The 23,270-nt window shown below is 36.3% G+C and overlaps 1 protein-coding gene across 2 annotated transcripts in view; it reads right to left on the reverse strand.

Annotated features, from left to right (window-relative positions):
• Nucleotides 1-23,270, reverse strand: part of Stag1 (stromal antigen 1) — a 421,107-nt gene that overhangs the window by 302,070 nt on the left and 95,767 nt on the right. For both annotated transcript variants that reach the window (XM_029567624.1, XM_008841643.3), the window contains exon 4: nucleotides 1,260-1,424. In XM_029567624.1, coding sequence (XP_029423484.1) covers nucleotides 1,260-1,424 — 165 coding nt within the window. The remainder of the gene's footprint in view (nucleotides 1-1,259; nucleotides 1,425-23,270) is intronic.

The raw sequence follows: 23,270 nt of genomic DNA on the forward strand, positions 1-23,270 counted from the left end.
CCTATTAGACATCAGAAGTGGGCAACCAAAGAAGTCTAGTTTTAGCAATGGGTTGCCTCTTTTGGAATAGTTGGAGAAAGGAGGTTTGGAGGGATGGGGATCCCATAGATCACAAAAACCACTGGCTATTGCCATTGCTCTTGGTCATCCTTCAGAACTTGATGGTAAGATCCTGTTGCTGAAGACACGACATACTTGAATATATGGAAAAATCAAGCTGGTACTAACCTCAAAGCTCCATCCCTACTTGCTAGCATTCACAGTGCTGGAAGCTGTTATGAACATTACTGGAGGAGAAAAATAATCTTCAATATTATACAGCTATGAAACCTGAAAGCTACAATAATGACTGGCCTGGCAAGATATGCCAACTGGTGCAATAGTGGCACACATGTTATGAGAGTAACTGAACACTTTTTGGTTGGATTTAAGGCCCAGTCCACAAAATAGAACACATACGTGCCACAGTTACATTATAGGTCATAGACATCAGGGGAGACCCTATAATTATTCTGCTAAATGCACATAGTATTAAATTGACACCTAATGACTTACTATTATACTTACAGATTAGCACATCATTCAACTCATCACAGAAGTTTCTTTTTATAGTAGATGGTGATTAGCACAGAGACCGACAACGGTTCGACATGCATCGAATAAGGAGTGCAAAGTGCTTAGCTCTAAATGGAACATATATATCACACTCTAAAATACTTTTTACTCATTAAGAATGACTTGTAAAGCTGGGCGTGGTGGCGCATGCCTTTAATCCCAGCACTTGGGAGGCAGAGGCCGGAGGATCTCTGTGAGTTCAAGGCCAGCCTGGTCTACATAGTGAGTTCCAGGACAGCTGGAGCTACAGGGAGACCCTGTCTCAAAAACACCAAAAAAAAAAAAAAAAACAACCCTTGTAAAAACTATATCAAGGCAAGAAAAATACTCTTGGCTATCTCCGACTAGCCATTTTCCTTAGGATGCTGGAAAGTATACCTTACTAATAAAATGCCCTTTATAAACTAAAACAGAAATCGCTAAGAATAATTTCTTTGTCAAGAGAAAAATCAAATTTATAGAGAGGGGTAGAACGAAGTGGTAGAACATGTGATTGACATATTTAAGACTGTGGGTACAAAAACCATCACCACAGATACACAGACACACACACATGTACATGAAATGTAAAAATACACAGTAAGAGATTCCACAGAGTAGTAACTATCTCGCCTTATAAATGAAAGAAAACACTTAAAATTTACCTGCATTGCACTTTTCCCCAGTTTCACCACTTCAAATAATGTGACAGGCTCCCCTTCACCATTCTGTTGAGGGTGGCCATTAGCCTTTCCACGGCTTGCTGCTTTAACTCCAGCTTCAATTCTGCTCTTTTCTCCTGGAGATTTTCGAGGCTTCTTATTTGTAGACTGAATAAAAAGAGAAAAACTAAATTAAATATGGACTTAACCTCTCACTTTATAGAAGCATGATCTTAAGTAATGTTTGCTCCTTAAAAGGTATTTTTGAACTATTATAAGAAATTACCAGACCAAAACAAAACAAAACAACTATTATGATGTTTTCAGTGACAAAAACTTACAGCACAAACATTAAAACCAAAGTTCATATAAATAAGGTATGAAAATGAAGTTTAAAATTGATTAGATATTTAATGCAATAATGGACTAACTCAACCATGTCTACTCTTGACATTGTCACTAAAAACATTCTTGAGAAATGCTGTATTTTCAACTTCTTCACTGAAGTACTCAAAAAAATTTGTCTTACAACAAACTCACAATGAACATTCTTGTAAACACTGGGGATATAGCAGTAAATCAAACAAAAATTCTGGTGCTGAGGCAGCTTACATATAAAATTAACACTATGTCCTACCTTCAATTATTTCTCTTCCCCCTACCCTAGGATGTAATCTCATGAAGCTCAGCTAGACTCAAACTCATTATGTAGATGAGGGTAACTCTGAACTCTTGATCCTACTGTCTCTGCCTCCCAAGTGCTGCGATTATGGTGTATCATCATACTACTTATGTAGTGTTGGGCTTTGTACATGTTATGAAGGCATACCAACCGAGCTATATCCCTTGTCCACCATCATTTTTCAAAGTTAATACTAGCTATCACCATATCTTAGAGCCAGGAGTAATTTGGGAACTGTGTCTGCAGTTACTTTATCAAATCCTATGAATTTCATTCACTCATCCATAAACTGCATGGCTCCTGCTTTATCAAACTGACCAATTATATCACTGTTGTTAAATGCAACAGACATTTTTAAAAACTAAACAAGTCATATGACTTTGTTTTGATCCTTTCACATATATTTTCCTTTCCTGTACTACAATCCCTGCCAGATGGTTGTTGGCCAACATCTTTTCTTCTCAAATCATTTATAGAGTTTTATTTTCATTAGAGCTCTGTTCCAAACACAATTTTCCATTTCTTTTCCCCAAATCCATGTTTGCTTTTCTTGCTTTGCACTGCTGGAGGTAGCCCCTGTAACTATTATTCTATTGCCATTTGCTGCACTATGAGGCTTTATAAATAGAGGGCACTGTAGGAACATTACAAAGCATAGCCAACAGAGGGGCTATTCTACCAGGTTGCAGTACCTGCTCCTTGTATATTTGCCATTACTGAGTTCTTCATTGGTCCTCTTTTCATTCTCTAAGTAGTTAAAAGCCCAAAAGCAAATTCTGTGTGCAGATTACTATAAAATAATTACTCAAAATGAGTTTAAGGTATTGATGTTTTTTATTTTTAAAGTAAGATAGTACAGAGACTGCCCACATACATCACATCTACTTAGCCTTATAGCATGGTACAATTGCTATAATTAATGAACTAACACTGAAACCTAACAAAGTTTATATTTTATTCAGATTTTCTAATTTTGTTTAATTACCTCTTCTTGCCTCCTGGATAAAAGACTATCCAGGATAAATTGTTATATTCAGTAATTGTATGATGATGTTGTTTTTCCTAGGGGAAGATTATGAGTTTGGAAGATGAAGACAGGAGAAGCAAAATGTACTTTTTATCATGTACTAGCAAGGATATATACTATTTACATAATGCATTACTACTGATGTCAGCCTAAATTAGTTGTCTACTTGGCCACTGTCCTGAATAGCTTTAACTGTCAACTTTACACAGCCTAGAGTAATCTGAAAAGAAAGCCTAGATTAAGGAGCATCCTAGATCACTAGATCACATGGTTACTATCCTAGATAGCTTTAACTTTACACAGCCTAGAGTAATCTGGGAGGAAAGCCTAGACTGAGGAACATTCTAGATCAGATTGTTGTGGAGACATGTCTGTGAGGGGGGTGTCTAGATTGTTAAGGTCTAACCCACTGTGTTTAATAACATCTTCAGGCAGGTGATCCTGGTCTATCTAAGAGAGCCAACAAGGAAGCCAGCAAACAACATTCCTTCCTGCCCTGACTTTTCCCAGTGACACATGTGACCTGGAAGTGTAAGCCAAATAAATCCTTTTCTTCCCTATTTGCTTTGGTCATAGAATTTGGCACCGCAGCAGAATGAAACTAGAACAGAATTTGGAATTTTATAATCCTCAAATCCTACAATCGATCAATAGTACAAAAAGATTTAGTTTCTTAAAATAAAAATAATGTCTGAAGTAAAGATCTAGACAGCAGATTTTGATCCTTACTACTATGCAGTCTTTACTTCTAGCCTCTTAAATCGGAACAACAACAAAACCTGAATGCATATAACAAATCTCATTTAGTATTATTAAAGTTCTGTTGGTTTTGACAAATGTGAAATGTGTATTGTATACACAACTTTGTTAACACTGTGAAGAGATTCACCACCACAAACAAACCACAACTCTGAGCTACACCTATTAAACCCTCTTGCGAGCACTAATATTTTCATTAAATCATCAAAGTTTTGTCTTTTCCAATAACTATGATAAAAGGAATTAACTGTGTGATATGTAAATTTATCTAGTTTGGCACATTTCATTTGAACACTATACATTCATGATTTATCTATATCTTTTATGGTGGCTTTTACAGTGGTTGTTTTCTTTTTGTTGCTGAAAAATATTCCATTCCAAGGATATTCTACATTTTCCTACAATTTCTAGAATGATGGGGTTCTAGATTACTACTGTTTAGCAATAATAACTATATATATTCTATATATATAAGCTGCTATATATATACACTATATACTATATATATAAGCTGCTATATATATTCACAAGCAAGATTTAAATGGACACAATTATAGGTAATAGTGTCAGGCTTTTGGATTTCAGTGATTATAACAAGTATAGAATGGTATCATATTATAGTCATAATTTATGATTCTTAACTAATGATTATACTCACTGAAGTAAGGGCTTTTGGATTTCAATGATTCTAAAAGGTATATAGTGGTAACACATGTTTCTCTTAATTTGTGATTCTTAAATGATGATTATGACGATGGGCATGATGATGCAAGCCTTTAATCCCAGCATGCAGGAGGCAGAGGCAGGAGGATCTCTGTGTGTTCAAGGCTAGCCTGATCTACATAGCAAGTTCCAAGCCAGCTGGGGCTACAAGGGAGACCTTGTCTCAAAAAGACTTTTTAAAAAAGGATGAATGGAGTACCCCTTCAGTGGGTCTATCTAAAAGATTCTTTGAATCGTGAATAGGAGATGTGAAGAAGTAAAGGCCGAGTAATTAGCATTATAAGTTCTAGACAGGGAACTAGAAAAAAGTCAGAACAGGACAATTTTCAAATGTTCATATGAGACTGATTCCCTATTGGCAATCCTCTTCAGAGGATGGTGTGATAAGAATAGGAGGTAGGAATTGGCTAGGATGTGCCAGCTCTGAGAAAATGCAACCTTTTCCAGGGTGGTTCATTATCAAATTTAAAATGTGGGCAGCTGATATTTTCTGTCTCTTAGTGTTCACACTAATGGCCTGAATGTATAATTCCTCTCTGGCGATTTAAGGTGTGTCTTCTCTCTTTAGTTTAAAATAATAGCTCATTGTGGTGCTCACTGCCAAGCCAGATGGCCTGAGTTTGATCCCTGGAACCCACATAGTGAAAGAAGAAAATCACCTCACACAAGTTGCCCTCTGACCTCCACAAGCATGTGTGCTGTGACACACTTGTATGCACTGTGCACACATACACATAACAAATAAATAGATAATCAATTAATCAACCAATCAATCAACCAATCAATCAATCAATCAATCAATCAATCAATAAAGGAAAATTGTATATTTTTTTAAAAGGATGATTATGGTCTCTTACCTAACAAGCAACGTTTTACAATATACTTTCTCTCAATTACACATGATTTTATCAATTAGACTGTGATTCTCTAATCTATATACACTTTTCAACATAGTAATTACTATCGTAAAAGATATCAATAACATGTCAACTTACTAAAAATATTTTAACTTTGTGTTTTAATTGTTCATACCATATTTCTCTTTAAGAGTGCCAATCTATTCTAAGTCTGTAATCACAGTAATTCTTATAACCAAAATCTAAACCAATTACATCCCTGTTTATTTAAAATCTGATAATCAATATAGCCTTCAATTTTACCAATAAGTTAAAAACCCTACCTGGCATGGCAAGTAAGGCTATTAATCAATTACTACATCATAGCCTCCTTTACAATCAACAAGTCTTCATATCAATCAATTTATTAGAAAACATTATTCTCTAATGTACACATGGATGTGTTTATTTTCACTCTGGATTATGGCCTTAAGTCTGCTCAGAGTAATAGGTCCTTTTTTCTAGCATAAGAGTTATCTTTCCCAGAAGCACACAGACCAAGAGGGGAAGCTAAAGAGAATTATTTATTTTCCATGTGTTAGTAATATATTCAAACCACTCAAAATGTGGGCCAGAGAGTCAGCTCAAATGGTCAATTGGTAAAGTACCTGCCGAGCCAAACAAGCATGAGTAACTGGGTTCCATCCCCAGAACCAATATTAAAAGGGAGGGTGTGAACCATACATGGTGTTACAAACTTATAATTCCAGGCTGGGGAGGTAGAGATAGGTGGATCCTTGCAGCTCACTAGCCAGTCAGCATAGGTGAGTCCAGGAGCACCAGATATACAATAAAATCTTATCTCAAAAAAAAAAAAAAAAAAGCAAAACAAAAACCCAGAACGACAAAAGGTAGACATTACTTAAAGAACAGCAAACAACAACATGTAAGGATGTACTGACCCTGTAAGTGCACTCATACACATACACATACACATACACACACACACACACACACACACACACACACACAAAATGTGATAGAAGTTATACAGTGAAAATCTGCTTTCCTAGCCCTATCCTTAATCATTCAATTCAAACTTCAATTCCTAAGCAATCACTAATTTCTAGTATGATTTCCCAAAGATACTTAAATATGTAGAAACATATACCTACTACTTTGCTATTTATGTTTTCTGTTGCATCATTCTATTTTTACTCTCAGTATGTTCTGTATTCCATCTACAGCAATACCTAGAAAATATTTTGATTCTTTCTGGAAAACTGTAAGATTCTATTCCATAAACTTTAGCCATTACCTTATTGATTGATATTTCCCCCTTACTCTCTTTGTTATTTTATCTGTTTGTTGGTTTGTTGAGGCAGATTCCAGGCATGACGCCAAGGATGGCTTAAAAATCTCTCAAGTGCTAAGATTACAGGCATATGCTATCATGCCCAGCTAATCTCCAGTATTTTAGTAATACTGCAAAAAAATTCATCACACATGTCAAGATACACACACACATATTATATAAGTAGCATGAATTTCATGAACAAAGCAAACCATAATTCGTGTATTTTTGGTCATTAAAGCACTAGGTATAAAGGCTGTAAAGAAGTTAATAAAAAAGTATTTATCTACCATCTATGTAAATTATTTTATTTTTATTTGTGTGTATGTGCATGGTGTAGGATGTTGGGTATCCTGCTCTATCACTTTCCAGCTTATTCCCTTGAGACAAGTACTCTCACTGAACCTAGAACTAGGCTAGAGGTCAGCAAGAACCAGAAGATGTTCTGTTACTACCCAAATGGTACTGAGTTACAGGACTACATGGCCATGCCCAGCTCTCCTAGGTGGGATCTGAGGATCTGAACTGAGGTACGCCTTACCTACACAGCAAGCACTCTTACCTGTTGAATCATCTTCTCAACCCAGCTCTAAGTATATTTTATTTATATCAACAGAAGAGTAATATTTCTACTAAAAAGCCAGATAGTAATATACAGTATAGAAGCAAAAAGGTAAAAAGAATATTTAGAATGACTGGCCTTAATATAAAAAATAAAGAAGAGAGAAAATCATAATATGATACATGGAACTGTTAGCTTATACATTAGATATAAAATGTTGCAGGCCTCCCAACTCTCAGACATACCACTGTACCTACCCACTGTGCTATTGGATAGCTTTAGTGTCAACTTGACACACCTAGGTTGAGGGAGCCTCAATTGGGGAATTGCCTTCTTTGGGCTGGCCTGTGGCCATGTCCATGGGGCACCTTCTTGATTGTTGAGTGATGTGGGAGGGCCCAGCCCACTGTGGGTGGTACCACCCCTGGGCAGGTAGGCCTGTGTTACATAAGAAAGCAGGGCTGAGCAAGGGCCTGGGGAGCAAGCCAGTAAGCGGTGTTCCTCCATGGCCTGTGCTCCAGCTCCTGCCTCTAGATTCCTGCCCTGAGTTCCTACCTTGGGCTCCCTGATGAACTGTTACCTGGAAGATGTAAGCCGGATAAACCTTTTCTTCCCTAAGTTGGTTTTGGTCAGAGTGTTCTGTCACAGCAATGAAGAAACACACTAGAACACCCACTCACATCACATGTTAGAAGCTTTGGGTAGTGAATAAAATGAAGATGCTCAGCAGCAAACTGCTTGCCTAGAGGCATACAGAAACCCTTCAGTTTGATTCCCAGCATGACGAAGGAAATATATAAATAAAAATGAGAATTATGGCAGATATTTCAGAAGATAATAATATATGTAGTAAAACATCTCAGGAACTGAGTCCCTATATGGATTTTGCCATGCCTTAAAAACCTACTCAGTAGCTTGTCTGGAGGTAAAGTCCCATCCTACCATTATCAGTTTAGCACAAAATTGAAGTCCAATCCCTCAATCCAGACCATTAGGTGGGAATCTGACACACTGGCAAACTGTCCATATGCTAGCTCTTAAACCTTACACCTAACACAACACAGATCTCAAAAACTTAACTGATTTTACAGATAATTTCCCTGGTGGAACAGGAAGACCCTAATTAATCTTCTGCAACTACTACCTGACTAGGAAATCATTCTCTCAATAGTTAAATGAGATAACTACCTCAATTTAGTGGGGAAGTCCAGTTTTTATGTCCAGTTTTTATGTCTTCTATCACGGAATCTCATCTATTTTACCTTTTGGAATTCATGCGTGTTGTGGAATGCTGTCCTCCAGACATAACAGTCATAGCCCTCCTGAATTCTCAGTAGATGTGATGATTCACAAGACTAGGCCTATTAACATAGCTTAGTGGTGGGAGGGAGTTGCCAATAAGACCCTGTGCCTGAGGATGTAGAAGTTAAAAGATTGCTGGGGGCAGGTGTCCTCAACACTCCCTGATAATATACAGGCAGTTAATATTCACTGGGAGAGAGACACTTTTCTCTTCAGGAGTTTACTTGCTTGTAAGTTACTATGCTCCTGTAAGTAACCTCTTTCCCAAGCTCTTGAAAGTAACTCTAACTCAACTTACTGGTTTACCATGCTGGATGACGGGAATCTTTTCTTTGATATACTACCTGGGATGAATAGATATTTGATTGTCTCCAGAGGAAAAGGAACACACAACAATGTTTAAGAACCAGGTGGTAATTATATTACCACATGCATACAACATTATCAAATCTGCAATAACTGAACCCAGTCACAAAGAAACAAACACAATTCAAGGATAATCAAGCTTAAGCCCTTTCCTGTGTTTTTCAAAGATGTTAAGATGATAAAAATTAAACATGAATGAGGATAAACCACAAAGAAAGAAAATAAACACTAACAAATAAGTAAAATGGCTAGTATTTGGTTGGACCCTAGATCCAAAGTGGATAAAACAATTGATGAACTTTGAGAATGGCTACTAACTAGATATTGGAATCAATGTTTAAATGTCTTGGCTTTGATAACTATGTGATGCTTAATGGAATGCCCTTGTTCTTAGAATATATATATACACTTAAGTGTGTAGAGATAATAAGCCATGGTCTGTGTAGCTTATTCCAAATGGCTCAGAAATAATTATTTGACTCTCATACAACATGGGGCAGAGGAGAAAACACTGCATCTACCCATTAGCAAGAAACTAATGGGGAATTTATAGAGCCCTAAATTGGAGAACAATTTCTTAGAACTATGAAAGAAAATAACAAATCAGACATTTAAAAAAGTAGAGGGCTGGGTGTGGTGGCGCACACCTTTAATCCCAGCACTTGGGAGGCAGAGGCAGGCAGATTTCTGTGAGTTCAAGGTCAGCCTGGTCTACATAGTGAGTTCCAGGACAGCTGAGGTTACAAGGAGACCCTGTCTCAAAAAAAGACGGAAAAAAAAAAAAAAGAAAAAGTAGAATCTTTTACTCCTAAATACAGGAAAGCAGTAGCTCCAACATAACTTTTTAAATGACTGCTCTTTCTCCCACTGAATTAATATGTTCTCATCATAAATAAGCTGGTCAAACAAGAGTGGCTTTCCCTCTAAACTCTATCTTACGTTTCTGTCATCGTACCAATACGAAATTGCATACATTTCTGTAGTTTTGTAGTAAGATTTTATATCTAATAGACAAAAAACATCCAGCTTTGTTCTTCAACATTGACTTTTCTCTTTTAGAGACTGTGCATTTCTCTGTAATCACACATTGTTGAATTTTGATTTAGACTGAAAATATATAGATTTCAAAGAAACTTGGGGGGGGACCTGAAAACTTAAAAATGGGTATCAAACTTAGGAAAATGCATTCAATATCATTTATCATCAAAGAAATAAAAAGAAGAACAAAAATAGCACATTGCTATACACTTACTGAAAAGGCTAAATAGAAATTATTTACAAAATAAAATACTGGCAGAACTGGAGAGACGCCTCAGCAGTTAAGAGCAACGGTTGCTCATATAGCCCATACATGGTGGCTAACAACAGCTGGTAATTTCAGTTCCAGAGGAACTGCTGCTCTCTTTTGCCCTCTATGGACATTGACTGACATTGGTACATTTACATACATTCAGGCATAACAGTCATACACATAAAATAGAAATAATTTTTAAAAAATGTTAGAAGTGGAACAAATGAACACTATACTGAAAATAACTGATGTAATTATTGAGGGGAAATGTCTAGCAATATCCAAAAAATTTATGCATACACACATTAAATGAACAATCCCAGTCCTGTATGTATAACAAAAGAAATGCACTTATATCTATAAAAAATGAATATAAGATAAACAGTATCTTTGTACATAATTAAAAGCTAAACCTTAAGGAAATGACAAAACAAATAGAAGTACATTCGTACAATGATACTGCCATACAGAATAAGTAAAAAATATCTAAGAAAATGTAAATGCAGTTGCATAGGGTAGAAAAACAGGTAGAACTAATCTTTTCCAAAAAAAAGTTTTATTTATTTTTTTTGTTTTGTATGTATGAGTGTATTGCCTGCATGTATGTAAGTGCACCTATATGGTACATTGCTCGCAGAGATTAGAAGAGGGCATCGGATCCCCTGGAACTGGAGTTATGAACAGTTTTCAGCCACCATAGGGGTTCTGGGTACCAAATCTGGGTTCTCTACAAGAGGAGCCAGTGTTCTCAACTGCTGAGCCATCTCTCCAGCCCTGTTAGAACTAATCTTGAAAACTTTCAGAATTGCATTCAGATTGAAAGGTTACAAGGAACCTTTCCTAGAGCACTGAAAAATGGCGTGTAAATGACTCTCAGTATTAGTGGGGGCTTTCAGTGTTCAAGGACAATCAAGCCCTTCTATGAAGAGTATGCATACTGTCTATTTTCCTTCATTCTTTAATTAAACACTTCATTGCTTATAATACATAACATACTGTAAGTGCTATATAAATAACTGTGTTGTGGTTTTTCTCCGTTATGGTGCTAGAGATTGAACACAGGGCCAGATTACCCTTCTGTTTTTTAAAACAACTGGACAACTACAGTTATAACACAACTCCAGCTCCTGAAAGTGTGGTCCTCGTTATTCTTGTTTCAATTTGCACAGGACTTTTCATTCTTGGAAATTTCATGAACTCTAGATGACCCTGCCGCCTCTTCTACTCTAGTTACAAAGGTAGCACTTTCCCTGGAGGCCTAGCAAAGAAACTGTTGTGGCAGGTATTGGGAGGGGGCAAGTACTGTGACTGTTGTAAACAAACCCTTCACTTGGAATGTAAGTCTACTAAAATTGTTGCAAACACTCCCTTTCTGGGTATATAAGGAGGATATACAGAATAATTTTAGTGGCTAGGAGATACATTCCTGTACTGACTCTTGATGCCAAAAAAGTTCCTACCAACTTTTCTTGCCAGTTTTCAGCAGAGTGGGTTGAGCTCTTAACACATATAAAGACGCACTAATGGCCAGAGTGTATGCCTCTGACAAATGCAGAAGGCAGAGCCCCGGAGACCAAAGACAGGAGACCAAAGCAGAACCTCGGAAATCATGTGAGGTGGCACAGCAAGGAAATACTCCATCTGATCCTCAGTGGAGAGAAGACACAGAAACTGTAAAGCCTTAACAGTAGCAAAGGTGCAGCCTGAAGAGCAGTAAGAGCTGCAGTAGCACAATAGTGTCAAAAGCTACAGTAGCTGCTACCACATTGGCAATAGCAGCAGAAGTCATAAAGGACAAGAACCTTAAGCATCATATACCAGGGGGGTAATACTGTCAAGAGCTATGGAATCCTGACACACTTTAGGCCAGGAGAGTTGAAGAATCCAATGTACTAGGCTTGGCCACACAACAGCTCTAACACCTGTGCCTTCTGCTACTTCCTTCTGCTGTTGTCAAAGGTTGATACAAAACCTTCCAGAAAACATCATTGGAAGAGCTTCTCCTTGCCTATGCAATCTTTATAACTAAATACAGCAAAGTGTCTCAGGTCAATTGAATGGTGATTTAACCTCAATATTTTTTTAAGACAACTGGTCAGTTATTATTTAGTAAAATGTTCCAATTTAGTTTCTTCTTGATTTCTCTAAGAGAGCTATGCATTTCCCTCAAGTATACCAGAAAAAAAAAAAGACTGTGCATCCTGCATCAGAGGAGATGGAATATGAATTTGTAGTATCACTGTAAACTTTAATTTTAATAACTTGTTTAAACTGGTTGCTTCAAGGTTTCTCCAATATATTGTTTCAATTTCATACTTGGTCATTTAATATTTTGTGAGATAAAGACATAAGTAGCTCTTTCATCTACTGGCTTAAGTATCCATTTGTTGATTCTTTCCTAAATAAACTATTCTCATGATGATTATCAAATGTAGTCTTTCCAATTCCAAACTTTTTTACATTTGCTAGTTGGCATTCCTTGTTTGTATGTATGAATGTATGTATTCATGCATGCATGTGTGTGCAGATCCATATGTCAATAAGGATGCAGGGACTATTATTTTATTCAGTAGGTTACCGTCTACTGCTAGTCATTTTCATTTTTAAATTTGCCCAGGAAGTGTGCTCTTCAATCTGGTTTCTGTAGTTCTTTGATGTGATTTATTAATTTCTGAATCCTTAATTTCTTCTATTACATAAAGATATCCTAGGATCATCTTGAATTCCATTTGGTCAGGTTCTAGATCAGTTGGTAATGTTTTTTACTGACAAATATGATTTAGAAACCAATACATGAATGATAAATATGTTTATTACTTATCATTCCTGAGGCAGGCTCTTTGAGTAGCCATTCCTCCTTCTTTCCTTTTCTCCCTCCCTCTCCTGTCTAAATACACTGAAAACCTTGAGTTCAATGCTAATAAAAATTACAACCCAAGAAATTCATTCAAATCTTTTCAAATTTGAATATTCTTCCCCAAAAAGTGAAAACTTTACTTATTCAATATGTCTAATCTCCTGACCTCAATGGTAACATCTTTACTACTGCTGGCAGTGAACCATTTCCAACAACTTTTAATATATGTTTTTTTGTGTCTTCTTTTTTTTTTTTTTTTTTTTTTTTTTTTTTTTTTTTGTCTTGTCTTTTTGAGGCAGGGTCTCCCTGTAGCACCAACTGTCCTGGAACTCACTATGTAGACCAGGCTGGCCTCAAACTCACAGAGATCTGCCTGCCTCTGCCTCCCAAATGCTGAGATCAAAGGCGTGCACCACCACGCCTGGCAATATATAGGTTTTAGAGGGCAGGGCGTGAACACACACCTTTAATCCAAACACTCAGAAGGCACAAAGATCACTGCCTGATCTACATAGCAAGTTCCAAGGCAGCTGGGGCTACAGGGAGAAGTTCTCAAAACAGACAAACATATATATTTTTAAAAAAAAAAAAGTGTATGAGAGAGAGAGAGAAATGAAAAAGATTTTTTAAGAAAAATACAAATAGAAAAGTGCATAAATTTTAAGTGCCTACATATTATCTTCACTCAAAAGATTCTGTGGAAGGATATAAAAAGATATCATAAAATTAGAAAGTGCTTTTAATGCTATTTTAAAATTTTACAGTCACCTCTAGGAAATTTAGTCTAGAAATGTTTCTGTGATCACTCTAATTGCTAATGCTACCTAGATGACTCACTACACAAAGTTCAAGTTATTAGAAAACAGATTTCTCACTCACTGAAGACACCCTTTATTTATTCATCATTCAGTTATTAATATTATATACCAGACATGTGAAAAAGCTGACTGTCCACTTAGGAGCACACATGGCTTTCAAAAACCTAGTATTATTTAATGTATATTTTTCACTATCCTAATACAGTTTTGCCAATTTGTGGTTTGAATGGTAGTTTCAATTATGAACTCGACTAGATTTGTTTTTGTTCTTTAGAGACTTAATCTTCCTGAGTCCATTGCTTGCCCAGAACTCATTATGTAGACAAAGCTGTCCTCGATCTCACAGAGATTCACCAGCCTCGGCCTCGGCCTCTGCCTCCTAAGTGCTGGGATTAATAGCCTGTGCCACCAACTATAGCGACCTGACTGAATTTGGAATGGCAAGGAAACATTCACAGCTATGTCGTTGATGGTGTTTTCAAAGACATTTAACTAAGGACAGAAGACCCATTCTGAAGGTGAGTAGTACAACCCCATAGCCCATTTCCAGGCTGAATAAGAGGGGGAAGGGGAGAAAGGGAGGGAGGGAGGGTATACAGAGTGTCCTCATGCACCTGCTGCCATGACAACATACTCCTTCAAACTATGAGACAAAATGAACCCTTCTCCAAGTAACTTTTTTCAGGTATCTGGTAACAACAATAAGAAATAAGTAATACAGAAGTGAAAAAGAAACAGGTATACTTCATATTGCATGGACAAGAGAATAAAAGAAATGTCTATCAATCATAAGTCTAGTAATACAAAAATTAGACTTTATTGCTGCAAGGTTTTAAACTGATACAGTGGGGGGAGGAAGAATGTTAATGCCTATCTGAAGGAAAAAACAAAACTGAAATATGTGAAAGAAAAAAGTGTGCTCAAACTTTTAAGTAATGAAATTTCATTACTTACAAGTTACATATTTTGAGGAAGTCACAAAACTAAACAAACTTCAACATATTTTTGTGAAATGAATGTAATCTATTATCAGAGTTTAGAATAAGTTTTAAGACAACTGCTTTACTTCCACTATATGCTATTTAATTTAAATGTATATCCTATTTTCAATTCTCCAAAATTATTTTATTCCAAAAGCACTACACAGGTTAAGTTACAGTATGAACGTACAATAACTTTCCTAGAAGAATCCTGCTGCATAATAAAAATTATTTAAAATAATCTTAATTCCAAAAGTTCTACACGAGCTAAACTATAATCTGAATGTACAAGGTTTTTCCTACATAGATACATAGCACATTCTTTATCTTTGTACTTTATTTTTCTGACTTAAAATAAGCTATAAATGTGAAAAAAGTTGCTACCCAATTACAATTACTGTACAGCAACATGTTTTAGGATAGTTCAACACAAAATCTTTTATAAATACACAATAAAAAGATAAACAGAGAAACACAAACAGTTGCAATAAAAACCAGAAAACTAAGTCAGGCATGGTGGCAAATGTCTATAATCCCAGAACACATAGCAAAAGTAGGGGGATCATTAGGTTTAAAGTCAGCCAAGGATACATAGCAAAACTTATTCTCAAAAATATGCACATACATGTATGTGTCCGTGTACTTTGTTATATTACATATATATGTGAATATGTGCAAAAATTAGTAAACTTAAACATTAAAATTACTTTTCATGAAAGTTTGTTTTCAACTGAGTGCTGGAAGGGCTTTTCAGAAAGGGAAGATTAATAATTGTAATCAGGGAGAGTTTCTCAGAAGAATAAGCTATAAATTGATGCTTAATTGATTTATATAATTAGTTATTGGTATTATTTAATAAAGATGAACATAACTACAATTTAGAAAAAAGTTTCAAGAAGAAATTTCATGAACTAAGTCATAAATAGATCGTCCAGCAGACAATGTTCATCTGTAAGTCTAGCACTGAGAAGGCTGAGGCAGGAGGACTGCTATTTAATAATGTAAATAATGTTGAAAGTGTAAAAGAAGAACAACAGAATAGACAGGACAAAATCCTTAAAAAAACACAAGAATAAAAACTGAAGATGAATTTGGTTAGACAAGCTGGTTCACAAGACAATTAAAATCAACATGAAATCTTGGATAGATTCTACATTAGGGTAAAAAAAAAAAAAAAAAAAAAACTTCCAAGGCATTATTAAAACAAATGACAAAATATGAGGCTATACAAGTGAGATCAGCATTATACTAACATTGTTTTCTTTATTTTTAATAACTGCACTGTATCCTTCATTTCAAAGACATGCACCCTTACGTTTTACAAGAAAATTGGCATCATGTCTTCAGCTAAGTGTATAGGAGGGTATGTGCAAACACTATTCCACTTTATATAAAAGACTAAAGATTCAGAAGTTTGGTATCCTTGGTATATCCTAGAACAGGTATTCCCAGGAGATACACAGGAAGAACTATACTGGTTAGATGAAAGTAACAAAATATAAAACCAAAACATGTAAACAAATACATATACACGAGGAGGGTTTGTAGCGGTAAATCATCTTTAGAGAAAGTATTAATGAAAAAAAATGACATGAACAAGAAATGAAAGAGAAAGCTATATTGATAATGGATACAAAACGAAAATAACAACAACCAGGTAATATTTTGAATCAGGACCCAGAAATGACAAAACAAGCCTAGCAAGTTTGAGTGAAAGAATAATAGTGTCATTTTGTAGTTTAAAATCTATGAAAATTGGCTCAGTGGTTCTTGCAGAGAACTCGGGTTCAATTTCCAGCTAATAACCATTCACAACTCCAATTCTAAGGGATTTGACCGCCCTCTTCTTACCTCTGAGAGCAATGCAGGACACAAGTGCTCTTACATACATGCAGGCAATACACTCAGTACACATAAAAATGAAATATAAAATATTTTAAAAAATAAAATTTGAAAAAGATTTGCAAAGATATGCTAAGGGACAGGATACTTGCTGGAAAGAGAATTAAGGATGACTTGGGTTTTATGCCCTGAACAACTAACTGGAGAAAAAATTGACTTCATATAAAAATGCTGAATGGGAGCTAAGCAGCTCTGGAATTTGGTTTTTGAAACATCTTTGGGGAGCTGGAGAGATGACTCAGCAGTTAAGAGCACTGATTGCTCTTGCAGAGGACCCAGGTTTGATTCCTAGCACCCACATGGCAGCTACAAACCATCCTTAACTCCAGTTCCAGAGGAATCCGCCACCTACTTCAGAGCTCCGTGGTACTGCATGACATGGGTGCACTAACATACATGCAGGCAATACACTCATACACATAAAATAAGAATAATAAATTAAAAAATAAAAGAAAAAGAAAAAAATCTTTGGTTCATAAAATATCTAAGTGGAGAGTTCCATAGACATCTGGATATGAGTCTGCAGTATCAGTGTAAAGTTGCAATTTACTTTCCTGAAACATAAATCTAGGAAATATCAGTTTAAATCATAAGATTACAAATGTTAACCAAGGAGTGATGATTATAGTCAGGCAAGATGGTGTATCAGTCAAATCACATTATTCATAATACCATATAATGTACGTATTTAGAGATCATTGCAGTACATTGCACTGCATATACTACATAGTACATTTCACATACTACACAAGTGTACGGAAGCTGTGATTTGAGAAGTCTACTGGTGCCATTTTTCCAATACCATGTACTTACTTCAAGTCCCTTAAATACATAGTAAAAATATTTTAGACTTTAAAGTTGTTACTATATTGATTATGGTGACCAGTAATCTTTGCTATTAACATGCTATTATTAACATTTTGATTTACTATAAGCTATAAGCATACAATGTGATTATTGCCTTTTATGTCTTCTCTCAAGCCTCCATATTTCCTGAGCTCAATAATACTGAAAGGAAGTCTATTAACAACCCTGTAACAGCCTCTCATTGTTAATGAGTCCTGAGTCCCGATTTAAAAATCAGAAATATCAAAAGCTGAAAAAGGCAAAAAGCTACAAACAAACAAAGAAACAAACAGAAATGGTCTCATTTTTTTTTTTTAATAAAGCCCTTTTTTTTGAAGGTAGGCCTCCCTATGTAGCCCCAGAAGACCTGAAATGTAGACCTGGCTGGCCTCAACCTCATAGGGATCTACCTGCCTTTGCCTCCTGGGTACTGGCATTAAATACTGATGATACGAAGAATGTTTTAGTATGTGAGACAGGCTAACGCAGCTACAACAGTCTATTCATCCAAAACCTAATCAATAATAAGGCCTAAACCCTCTTCAAATTTAAGGAAGTGTAGCAGCAGCACAATAGTCTGAAGTTAACAAAGGTTGGTAAGTCAGGTTTAAGGAAAGATGTCAAGCCCAGGCTGGGAAGATTGCCTCATAAAGCATGACGACCTGAGTTTAAGTCCTAAAACTCACGTTAAGGGAGGGGGAGGTGACATGGGGGTGGTGGGTATGCATTTGTAATTCAAGCACTGAGGAGTCAGAAACAGGTGGATGTCTAGGGCTTACAGGCCAGACACTCAGCTTAGCCTCATCAGTAAGTTCTAGGCCAAGTCATAAACCCCACTGCAAAAAACAAAGTGCATAGAACCTATGATTGACCACACATACAAGCTCACACGCATGCAACTACACACATATATGCATCCATCTCTACACAAGGTTACATACACATGTCTATAGAAGCATGTATACAAGATGTCAACCCCATAGCAGAAAAGCACAAAGTGAAAATGGTACTGATATAGAAGCTTCAGCAAGTTATTGAAAAAAAAAATCTAGTTAAAATGATCACGAAAGATAGTTATACTAAACAATGTTTTTTTTCCCCTTATTTTCATGTGTGTATGGTATATGTATGTTCATGTTTGCAATATGGGGGGTATGCATGGGTGTGCTTATATGTGTGTAGGCCTGAGGATGATATGATGTCTGAAATCATCCTTGGGAAAATAAAAGCATGATTATACTTGGAGCCTCACAGCAACTCCATTCCAACCTGAATAGACATACCCTTCCTGTGAACTACATTCCCATTTGAATACTCTCTCCCCTCTTTCCTGTGGCTAGCAGTTTCAATTTCCAAATTTTATTTCCTGAAGTCAAAACCATTAATACCATCCCTGTACATCCTAGTTTAACCATGAACAATGACTAGCCCAACCAGGTCTCAGCGCCCTTCCAGCATGATTAAAAACCCTAACGTGTAAAAGAAGCTCTCTCTCTAGCCTTCTGTGATGACAAGTTCCTCAGGTTTATTATGAAATACATCTGTCCCTGCTATGGAGCCCCCTCATCCTTTTTTTCTTACAATCCTCAATCCATATTCAACCTTCAGAGACAAGGTCTCTCTGAAACAAACTCAAACCTCTGAGATACAGCTATAGACAGCTTACTCTGAAATTCCCATCTCTGACTTCTGCAGCTGGAATTACAGGCAGGCAGACAAGCTCACCTGACATTTACGGGGTTCGGAGAATCCAATCTCCTGTCCTCAGGCTTGTGTGGCAAGTGCTTTAATCATTGAGTCATCTCACTAAACAATGGACTTTTATTGTAGATTAAACAGCCTTATACTGGGAAAAAAAATGTCATTCAGGACTTTCATAGCTAGAAAAAAATGAGTCAATGCCTGTATCTAATGCTTCAAAGGAGAGACTGACCATGTTGTTAGAGACTAGTGCAAATGGTGACTTTTAAGCTGAAGTCAATGTTCAACTACTATTCTGAAAATCATAAAGCCCTTAATAATTTTGTTAAATCTCTATATGTGTTCTATTAGTGAAATAACAACACCTGAATAACAGTGGATTACAATCTGATTTAGGGAGTATTTTACTGTTCAAAGACTCCTTTAAAATTAGTACTGTTCATTGACAACTGCCTTGTGATGTGATGGAGATGTACAAAGAGATTAAAGGTATTTTCATTCCTACTAAAGTAACATACATTCTGCAGACAATGGATCAAAAAATAATTTTATCTTTCAAACCTTATGGAGGCACAGCTACCACAAAAAGTGATCCTGCTAATGAATCTAGACAAAGTAAACTGAAAAACTTCATACCATAAAGAACATTTGTGAGTCATATTAGAAGTTTGAAACTGGATGACTCCAATCCTCATGGGCCTGTTTAAAGTGCTTGAAGACTATAATGGGGAAAGTACCACATGTGGTCAAAACAAGAAAATTAGAATTAGAAGTACCACCCATGTTGTAGAACCATCTCTCTAGCCATCATAATAAAGCATTTTAAATATGTACATGTTAGCCATAATTTTATTACATAGTATAAACATAAAAATTACATGCATTGAAAAATGAAAAAGTTTGTGGAACTCATTTTAGTGGAATATTCATTTCATTGCAAGGGTCATAACTGAACCCACAGTGACTGAATATGCCTATAATTATTAAGGTAAAGACATATAATAAAAATATTAAGTAGGACAACTGTAAATAAGAATACTCTAATAAACACAATATTTTCTGAAATAATAGCATACTGTGCAGAATATACTGACATGCTTCCTAAAATGATTCCTTAAGAATTTGTTAACAAAAATAACTCTAGTTCCTAACAAAAAAACTTCTATTATCTTTTTCAAAAAAGTGGGTAAGTTCTTAGAAACATAAAACTCACAGATTGAACCATAAAGAAAAGAAAAAGTAGCTGGGCATGGTGGCACATGCCTTTAATCCCAGTACTTGGGAGGCAGAGGCAGGGAGATCTCTGAGTTTGAGGCCAGTCTGGTCTCAATAGTGAGTTCCAGGTCAGCTGGGGCTACAGGGAGACCCTGTCTCAAAAAGACCAAGAAAAAGAAAGTGTAAATGGACTGATAACAAGCAGTATGACTGAGCATGGTGGAGCAGGCCCTTATAATCATACACTTAGGAGATAAAAGGAGGGGGATCAGGACTTCAAAATCATCCTCAACTACACAGTAACGTCAAGGCCAGCCTAGACTGCATGAGATCCTGTTTCAAAATTCAAAACCAATTTAAAAATATATATATAAACCCCAAGTAACAGGACTGAATCAGAAATTCTTTTTTTTTTTTTTAAATGTGTATGCATGTATTGCCTGCATGTAGGTAAATGCACCCATCTCCTGCAATGTCCGAGGAGGACAGAAGGGACTGTCACATGCCCTGGAACTGCAGTTTTGGACAGTTGTTAGCTACCATGTGGTGCTGGGATTCAAACCTGGGTCTTATGCAAGAACAGCCAGTATTCTTAACTGCTGAGCCATCTCTCCCACCCCTGAATCAGAAATTTAAAAAAAAAAAAAAAATTTTTAAACAGGCCTGACGTGGTAGCACACACCTTTAATCCCAGCACTCAGAAAGCAGAGACAAGCAGATCTCTGTGAGTTCAAAGCCAGCCTGGTCTACATAGTGAATTCCAAGCCAGCTGGGGCTACAGGGACCTTGTCTCAAAAAGATGCCCCCACCAAAAAACAAAACAAAACAAAATGTCTAGTATCAGAATGCTTGAATGATGACTATTTAAAGAAGAATGATGCTAATTCTGTTCAAACAACTCCAAAGAACTTAAATCCTAAATTTCACCATAGGCTGCTAGCATTACTTTGATTGCCAAAAACAAAACAAACAAAAAGATCAGAGCATTTAAAACAAAGAAAATTGTAGGCTAATACCCCTGATAAAAGCAGAAGCAAAAAATTCCAAACACATACTAACAAATCAAATTCAACCATATATTCAAAAGCTTCCTTGCCAGAATCAAAATTTATACAGGCTTTTATAAAGAAGCCTTCAACATACGGAAATCAATAAACTAAATGGATGACATCACGAGAATGGAGGACAAAAACCATATGATCGTTTTAATGATTATATAAAAATAATGATAAAACTCAACACTTCTTTATAAAAATTCTTAACAAATTACTAATAGAAGGAATGTGCCTCAGTCTAATAAAGACCATGTAAGTCAAACCTACAGCTAATAACAGGTTGAATGCTTTTCTTCTAAGACACTGAATAAGAGAAATATGCCAACTTTTTCCCAGTTCCATTCAACACAGCACTAGAAATCTGGGCTAGAGAAACTGAGCAAGAGAAATAAATAAAAATAATACAAACAGCCAGGCATGGTGGCACACGCCTTGAATCCCAGCACTCAGAAAAAGGAGGATCTCTGTGAGTTCCAGCGACAGCTGGCGCTACAGGGAGACCCTGTCCCAAAACAGACAGCCCCCCCCGAATCCAAATAAGGAGATAATTTGTCCAGTAAAAATTATATACTCTTAGAGAAAAAAAGTTTAAAAACTATACCAACAATCTGTTAGAATTGATAAAATTCAATGAACAGTACATAGTAGATACAAATCAACATACAAAATTACAACTAAATCTAAAATTAATACACAAAATTCACCACAATTAAATATACCATGAAGGAGTGATGTGAAAAAGAAATAAAGAAAGTGGCCAGGTATTGCCGTGCCTGTAATTCAAGCACTTGGGAGGGAGAGGTAGGAGAATCAAGAGCTCAAAGCCAGCCTAAGCTAAGAGTCTCAAAAACAATTTTTAAAAAAAGTAGGGATGGAGAGATGGCTAGGTAGGTAAAGTGCCTGTCATACAAATATTTGGAGTTTGGATCCCCAGCATTCATGTAAACAGTTGGATGTGATGGGACAGGCACCTATAGCCCAAGAACTTAGAGGGGGAGAGAGAGGCAGAAGCTCATTGGCCAGCCAGGCTAGCTGAAATCACTAAGCTTCAGGTTCAGTGAGAGACCCTATCTCAAAAAAATAAGGTGAGGAGTGATAAAGGAAAGACATCCAACTTCAACCTCTGGCCTGCATGCTCTCTTTCCCAACAAATAAATGGGAGGGAGGGAGGGAGGGAGGGGAGGGAGGGGGGGTTTACCAACCAAAATTCGGAATCATTCAACATAGAGATGGTTGACAGAAAATATCCAATCATTCTTCAGAATTTACCCACTAGATCTGGTAGTAGCAATTTCACAAAAAAAATCAAGTCCTATTTCATACTACAAAAGAGCAAAGTCCTTGGATAATACAAGACTTTAAACCAGGAAACCCATATGGCAAAGATTCATCTGCATACACATCAAAATTAAAATAGTGAATAATACTATACTCTGCTGAAGAGGTGATTAATTATCTTGAAGGAAATGGATACAAGTAGTCTTTAATCTGAAACGCGAGTGAAGAATTTTAACTGGAGAAAAAAATTCTATGAATCTCAGAAAAACAAGGTAAGCTGCCTATAATCTAGAAAAATCACATGGCAGGACAGGGAACTAAAAAACTCTCCCAGTTCTAAGCACAAGATTTTCTCTTCCCAAAAATGTTTGGGTAAGGAATACTATATTGGCAAATACCTCACAAATAAAGAACTAGCAATAAAGACTGTAATGCATATCTTTCTCCATAAATTTTTTCC

The sequence above is a fragment of the Nannospalax galili genome, unplaced genomic scaffold (genome assembly GCF_000622305.1).
Source record: "Nannospalax galili isolate Female #2095 unplaced genomic scaffold, S.galili_v1.0 scaffold861, whole genome shotgun sequence".
Classification (NCBI taxonomy): domain Eukaryota; kingdom Metazoa; phylum Chordata; class Mammalia; order Rodentia; family Spalacidae; genus Nannospalax; species Nannospalax galili.